Source organism: Grampus griseus, assembly GCF_964374135.1.
Source record: "Grampus griseus genome assembly, chromosome: 2".
Taxonomy (NCBI): domain Eukaryota; kingdom Metazoa; phylum Chordata; class Mammalia; order Artiodactyla; family Delphinidae; genus Grampus; species Grampus griseus.
Window position 1 is genome coordinate 116,969,777 of NC_139018.1, and position 7,879 is coordinate 116,977,655.

General features: G+C 55.6%; 1 protein-coding gene across 1 annotated transcript; it reads right to left on the minus strand.

Moving 5' to 3' along the window:
- Positions 1-695: 695 nt before the first annotated feature.
- RPP25 (ribonuclease P/MRP subunit p25) lies at positions 696-1,569 on the minus strand. The gene has a single exon (XM_082648050.1). The coding sequence runs from the start codon at positions 1,552-1,554 to the stop codon at positions 955-957; it is 600 nt and encodes a 199-aa protein (XP_082504176.1). The 5' UTR covers positions 1,555-1,569; the 3' UTR covers positions 696-954.
- Positions 1,570-7,879: the final 6,310 nt, after the last annotated feature.

The window sequence follows — 7,879 nt, forward strand, 5'->3', positions numbered from 1 at the left end:
GTGCTGCTCCCTTTCCCTTAGTAGCAATGTGTAAGGTGAAAATGGTCCCCTTCTGGCCACAAGCCCTTAAGCTAGAGCCAGCCAGGGAGGGCTGAGAAAGAGGGAGAAGCCGGGGACTGGGTAATGTGCCCCCTGAACCATTTTGAAGCTGTCCAGTTTCTGTGCCTGACCCCTAAGACTCCAAAGGCTAAGGATCCAGGCTGGAGGGGACTGAGACACAAGGGGGCAGACCAGAGCAGTCTCTGCACAGACAACTGGTTAGGAAAAAACCCAGGGACAGAGCCATTTTTGTGTTTGTTTTATTGGAAGCAAGACTCCAGCTGTGGGGCTCAGGGGAGGAAGCATGGGAAGTTCTGTCCTGGGTCTCTCCCTCTGGGCCAGCATTGGGAAAGGGGGATGTTAAAAGAGCTAGAACCTATGGAGATGCCCCTGCCAGCATGATCTCAGGATGCTCCTTAAAAGCAGGGGAAGGGAAACTAGAAAGGAAACTGTGTCCTAGGTGAGGGGCACAACAGGGCACCCCCACAACTCATAATCCGCTGCCCTCAGGCGTGGTTTCCAACCCCTTGCCCTCTGCTGACAGTGGTGGGGTGATACCAAGAGCCTTCCTCAGCTTCCACCCTCCAGGCCCACTTCAAGAATCCTAGGTGCCTTTAACCCTTGGGGGTCCTGAGCAAGGCTCAAGAGTCCCACTGCCCACCATTCCCCCCCTGAGGAAGGTCCCCATATGGTTCAGAAAAGCTGAAGGTGCAGTTCTGTGTCGTCAGTCCACATAGGTGAAGGAGCAACCCCACCACGAAGCTTCCCTGGGGTCCCCTTCTTGTCGCCTTGGGGTCCATGCTGCCAGGTCGTGGGTTCCAGAGCACCAAAGCATGAAAGGCTGGAGGTACATCTCAAGGTCGAAGCTCTGGGGGTAAGATCCAGCCCACCTAGGTGGCCCACAGGCCGGAGCTCTCAGGCGGTCTGGTCCTCTTCAGCAGCACCTGGCTCAGGTTGTGACCGCTTCGCGGAGCCTTCTCCAGCTGCGGGTTCCCCTAGACTCCTCTTGGACGTCGATGCAGCTGGCTGGGACGAGGGGCCAGGATGGGGGTTCGGGGGCTGGTAGCCGGGTTGGCGCGGATCCAGTGAATCCTTGGAAAGTAGGATGGCGAGGCTGGGCACGTTCTTAAGTACACTGAGACTGGCGGCTGGCTCGCCAGGCTTCTGACCAGGCGTGGGCTCCGGAGGGAGGCTCTGCCACACTTCGCGCACGCTCCGGTAGCGCAGCCGCGTGACCTGATGCAGACCTGCCAGGCGGCGCTTGAGGATCTCGGCGCACGTGACGGTCTTGGTGGTGGCCCGACCGCAGCCGCTGAAGACGATGGTGCGCGTGGCTGGCTGCGCCATGCTGGCGGTGGCGAAGGCCAGCAGGTTCCGGATCTTACTGCCCTCCTTGACCCGCATGTGCACGGCGCCCGGCGCCAGGTCTGCGAAGGGGCCCGAGCCCGGGCCGCCTCCCTCGTCCCCGCTCCCCACCGGCGCCTCCTCTGAGTGCACCTTACGGAAGTTCTCCATGCGCCGTCGTTGCCGGGACCGCGGGGACGCAGGCTTCGCCATTGGGCTGCCTCAGCCCCGGGGCTGCATGGCGGCCGGTCGCGTCTGGCAAGGGCCGGCCGGGGTAAGGGTGAGGGAGCTGCGTGGACGCTGGCGGGCTAGGGCTAGGACGGTGCGATCCTCGTCTTCCACTTCTCTCCACTGGGCGCTGCTCTACTCCGCGCTCTCCGCGCCTTTGGCTGAGGCCCCGCCTGAGAGCCTAGGAGCCCCGCCCCTACCGCCAGGCCCCGCCCCTAACTCAGCCAGCCCAGCTGGGGCCCCAGCCTCACCAGCCTCTCGGATCCAGTCAGGTCGTCAGCTACCCGGGCGTGAGAGCTGCGCGCACCGTGGTGCGCCGTGGCAGCGCTAGGGGGTGACCTGTCAGGTGAAGTTTCCCTGTAATCGCCATCAGCCCTCCCAGAGCCAGCCCTGATAAACGGGCAACCTAAATAAAAACTGCGTCTGCAGGGCAAGCGGCGCTTCGACCCGGGTCCCCGAGCCCTTCCGCGTTTCAGCTGAAGGCCACCCCTTGTCCCCTCCCAAGGAGAGATTTCAAAGCGGCCTACTGGGGGCTGCACCTCTTTCTCCCACTCCTCAGTGGAACCCCCCACCCCCACCTTCGTCCCTTCGGCTCCCGAGCCGCTGTTCTCCACTCAAGGACAGCCCTGTGCACCGTCAGCAGAGTGCGGGAGGCGCTGTCTCCGGCTCCGCTCCACGCCTGCCTTCGAGGACTACGTCGCGGCGGGGTCCTCGCAGGGCAGCCGGAGACTGAGGTCTCAGCCTCGCCGTGCCTGACTGGGGCTGGAGGCTCCTGGACGCCCGCACACCCCTAGGGTGTGGGGACTGAGGCGCTGGGCCAGGCTGTTCCCTGAGATGAATGGGAAGAGAGCAAGGAGACCTCTTCTCAAAGGGAATTAAGCTCCCTCCATCCATGCCTGAAAGTCGAGTATTAGGGCTGCATGCTTTAGGGTAAGCCAGGCATTGTTCCCTGCTAAAGTGGGTCCCCCTTTTTCTCAAGTGGAATTTGTTGTTAGCCTGGCTCGATGAGACCCAGCATGGTCCTTTTTCAGAAAGGAGACTGGGTGAGGGCAGGTTTTGAGAGAGAAGGGAGGTAGGTGGGAAGTTGAAGCCCCGGGGGCATTACAAAGCTACTGGGTGCCCCTCCCCGTGAACTCCGCAGGACTGAGGGAGTGGCCCCGGATCTCCTGCCAGGAGAGATGAACAGTGAAGGGAGAGGTGAAGTTGGGGCTGCTGATGGACTGCTGATGAGAGGGAGGGGGTTTGAGAAGGAGCTGGACCCTCCCTAGAACTGCCCTAGCGTCTCGCTCTTCATCCTTCCAACCCCTCGCGCACGCACAGAACCGAGAGTGGGCCAGACCTGATCCGGCGGGAGTGACTACGACGGGGCTTGGCGGGGAGGAACGCAGAGAGCTGCGGCGGGCGGGAAGCCCTTGAAGTGCTGGGGACATGACAGTGCCCGGGGGAGCTGGGCCCCAGTCTTGAGACGGGGCTGCCGGGGTCCCCCTCCCTCCCCTCGCGTCCTCCTCAGCATTTTATATCTCCCAGCTCCCATCTTATATCTCCCAGCCTTCCTGTTTGGAACCCGGGGCTGACCCCATTGCCGCCCCTTGGGAGTGACTGGAGCAGGTGGACCTTTGAGCCCCAGCGTACGAATGACCAACCGCCTCTCGGATCTTCTGCTCGCATTCTGGGATCAGGGGCCCTCGAGGTCGCGTTCCCCTCGGAACCTGTATTTCCGTCTCGCCAGTTCCCGCGGGCCCCACAAGGAGCAGCAGTAGGGGTTGGAGGCACAGCAGTCCGGAGAAGACACAAGAGTCTGCAGCGCGTGGCGGGGCGCAGGGAACCTCAAGCTTTGTAAGACTCGGGCAATTGTGGGACTTAAAGGGCATCAGTTTCTCTAGGCCTGAGAAAAAGTCCGCGAACAGCTGGAGTCTATGTTCGAACGGGTTGGTTAGGGAAGAAGCGAGCTCTCCATTCACGCGGGTATGCAAGCCTAGGCAGAACGTTCACTTGGAGGGGATTACGCGGGGGTCTGCAGTTTGGAGAAAGGGGCCTGAGAGCTCCCAGTTTACGTCGGGTGAGAGTGAGGCCGTTATGCGTCCGCCTGAGTTGGCCCTGGAAAGCGCCCCACCGCCATCCCCCTCCACTGCCGCCAGCTGTGGAAGTCTCGATTCACTTCGCTCCCCAGTCAGTGAAGGGAGACCGCGGAAAAGGCCCGCATCCCCTCCCGTCCCTCCCCTCCCCTTCCCAGCTCCCTCTGCAGCACTTAAAATGTAAATGTACTCCGTGATTAGCCGCCGGGTCGCTAATTACCGCTGAAGCCATTCATTAGACTGTCAGCGCGCGTCGTAGCCAGCCGGCTGTGCGCTCCTGCCGGGCCGCGGAGTGGCAGGGCCCGGTGGGGAACGAGTGAGGGATGGGAGCGGGGGCGGGGGACTCGAGGAGGGGAGCGGAAAGATTTGAGGTGGGGGAGGAACTGTGAATGAGGGGAGCGAGGTTGGCAGAGAGGACGCGAGGGCGGGAAAGGGGCCAGTGTGCTCAATGGTGACGTGCGGGAGCAGGGCGGGGAGAGCGGAGAAATGCACAAGGCAGTTAGGAATGGAGGCGAAGGAGAGGTAGTGAGGATAGCTGGGGAAGGGGCGCTGTGATAGAGAAACCGGGATGAGGAGAGGGGCGAAGGCAGGATGCGCTGGGGGAGGCAGGGAGGAACCGGGAGGACAGGGCGGAAGAGGTTGGGAGGGGAGTAGAGGGCTCAAATCTGGGAACGTGGGTAAATAAATGTGAGCATCTGTGGCGCACACTCCGCGACAGTTAGAAACGTGGACAGTCAAGACTTTCTGTTAAAAAAGTCGGGTGGCAGCTATCCGCACAGTGGGACCACAAGTATTGTTTTTTTAAAGTTAGGGAGTCTGTTTCCGTGTGTGCATGTTTATAGATGTAAATGTATTTTTCAAATAATTTTAAAATATCTGCAAAAAAACAGCACACTGCATCTGTTACCTCTGAAGCCACATTTTGTGGGCCTCTCTAAGGAAAGAACTACTAAATATGAATACAAAATTAAAACCAGTGTTTTAGAACAGTCTGTGTAAGTGAGGTCCTGATCTTGAAGCCTGAGCTTCATTAGTTTCTTTTGCCTCTTTGTGACCTTGGGCAATTTGCTTAATCCTTATGCCTTGGTTTTCTTAGCTGTAAAATGGGGCTAATACAGGAACCTGCCTCATAAAGTGGTTGTGAGACACATAACAGTATTAGAACCTTGGCTGGTAAGTTCTCAGGAAATGTTGGCTAATGTTATTTTTCATACATTATTTGTGATTAAAATAAATTTTAAAAATTTAAAAAGGGAGGGGGAGGAAGAAACCTGGTGAAAAGGAAAAGAAATGGGCAAAGCCTTGGAAATAACAGTTTTCCTAATATGTTGGGGACTAGTGAGTGGCAAAGTAGACTCCTTTCACCCTCCAAGGAGGTGGAGGGGTGACTAGGCTGGAGTCCAAGCCTCGCCAATGCAGCACCAGCCCCTGATCTGCAATGGGACCTTTCCAGCAGTACATCCCGCCTCTCGTGGACAAGTCGCCTGTCACCCCAATACTGGGAGAAGATCCCTGGTGCAGGGCAGGTCTCTTCCTTCTCTGTCTCCAGTGGCAGGAAGAGGATGGGGATCCCCTAAAACTCCTGGTCCTAGTCCCAGCTTGTCCAGGCAGGGGCTTGGGGGGATGCAAAGGAGTCAGAAACTAGAAAGTTAGAGAGGGCCAGAGGGAGGTCAGATTTATCAGGCACCAACCAAGTGCCCAGCATTGGGCCAGGTACCCTCACATCTATTCCCTGATTTAACCTTTGAAATCTTCCTTTCTATCATTGTTTGACAGATGTGGAAACTGAAGCCCCGAGAGATTAAGTAACTGGCCCAATATACCACAGCTAGAAAGCAGCAATCACAGATACCTGAATGCAGGTGTTCTACCTCACCTGAGTTTAAGAAAAAAAGAAACTTCTTAATGATTTGAGCTCCCCAGTAAACGTGAGTTGGTTTTGGGGAGAGAGGCAGTTCCTACAGTGGGGAAGATGTATTGGTTATCTACGGCTGCATAAAAATTACCCCAAAACTCAGTAGCTTAAAACAAAAACATTCATTTTCTTACCCAGTTTTTGAGGACTAGAAATCCAAGAGCCGCTTATAGTGGTGGTTCTAGCTCAGGGCCTCTCATGAGGTTGCAGCCAAGATGTCAGCTGGGTCTGGAGCATCTGCTCTCAAGCTTACTCACATGTTGGTCAGAGGCTTCTGTTCCTTATCACATGGATCTCTCCATAGATCTCATGACAAGCAGCTGGCTTCCCCTGGAGCTGAGAGAGAGGGGGAAAGAGAAAGGGAGGGAGGGAGAGAGAGAGAACAAGCACGAAGCCACAATGCCTTTTATGGCCCCACCTCCTCTGAAGGGGAATCTGGTTCCAATTCTTGAAGGGAGCAGTATCAAAGAATTTGTAGACATTTCAAAACCACAACAGAAGGGGAGTATTTGGGAGGCAAATTCAGGAGGAGAGGGAATCAGGACTCAACATATCGAAGCAAATATGTGGAAAGACTTTGAATCAGGAGAGCTGGATTTATTTGTTTATTGTTAAATGGATGTAAGAGTGACAACTTTTCCGAGATTGTTTTTGGTCATGGGCGTAAGAGCAGTCACCGCTCTACAGGGCTCTCCTGGAGGTTGAGTAGGATTATGGCTATCAGAGCTCTTTGTAAATTTAACACTGCTGGGCAATGATGCCTGGAGGTGAGCGTGACCTGGGAGAGAGTTCTGCTATAACAGACAGGTACCTCCTCCATTAGACTGAGTCTGGGGCCCTGGGCCAGTGCTCTGATTCTAGCTCCCCATCCTTGTCTCCGCCATAGTCCAGCCTCCTCACCATGTTTCACTTCCATCAATGCTTTTCCCCTTGGACCAGCCAGGATAGGACCCAGGAGTCCCAACACCACCAAAGCCTCTACCTTCAGGCCACTCCTCCTGCTGTGCTGGCTGTGGCCCCACAGATGGAGAACAGGGGTTTGCATAGCAGACCCAGTGAGTGCTTCCCTTTGCGGACAAGAGCCATTAACCTAGCATGAAATTCGCTTGCTTTTCTAGCCAACAGGCCAAGTCACCTGAGTCCTGGGGTCAGAGGGGGTATGTGAGACCTAGAGTGAGTGAGGAGAGGGGTCTGTAGGATGGGGAGAAGAGAGGCAAAAGAAGCCACCGGAGCTCCTTCTCCATCTCTTCAGGAGTGGGTGCTACCGCTAGTCGTCCACCTTCCTTCCAGATTCCAGAGGCAAGTATAGTAAAAAGCCACTCACCTGGGCAAAGTTAGAGTTCCCAGGAGAGTGCTTGTCCCCAAAAGACTTCCCAAGAGCCTGCTGGGATGCCTGAAATCCCCCGTTATTTCTTCCACCTTTAGGTCAGTTTTGCCCTCTGAAGATAAGGTTATACTCCTAATTCCAAGGTGGGAATTGATCAAAAACAAAAGAATCAGCATGTTTGAGAACCTTGGGGTGGGAGGCAAGTATAGAGCTGATAAGGTGTGGGAATAGTTACCAACTCTAGCGGACACTTACTTAGCACTTACTTTGTGCCGGACACTCACACATATTAACTCATTTCATACAACAGTGAAGCCACTACCCGTTTCATAAGTGAGGTAGAGCCAGATCCAGAGTCAGTATGGCTTGAGCCTGCTCTTAATCATGGCATTAGACCATCTGCAGGAGAAAGGGGAAGCAGGGCAGAAAACCACCAGCTCTAGGCCTCCGCAGCTACCCACAACGAAGGTCCTGGAACTCCAGGGTAGAATTCTGCTCTGCCAGGTGCTTGCCTGGGATGGGGGGGTGGGGGGAACCAGGGCTGCTCTTCCTCCTCCCACTCTGACCTGGGCCACAGCTAGGGTGCTTGGTTTATGCCTTCCCAGAATTACAATTATCCTTCAGGGATGCACTGAGTTTTTCTACAACTTACAAAATGCTTGCCTATCTAACACACATGAGCAGCTGGTGAGGTGGTTAAGAGCATGGACTCTGGAGCCTGACTGCCTGGGTTTGAATCCCAGCTCTGCAGTTTGCTAGCTGTGCTCTTGGTCAAGCTATGGGACTTCTCTGGACCTCAGTTTCCTCTATTGTAAAATGGAACCTATGAGGATGATAATAGGACTTACTTCTTGGAATTGTCTCAGGTTATGTCCCAGTACCTCCATGGGATCATCACTCCCACTTCGCAGATATAGGCTAAATCCCTTGTCCAAAGACTCAGCTACTGAG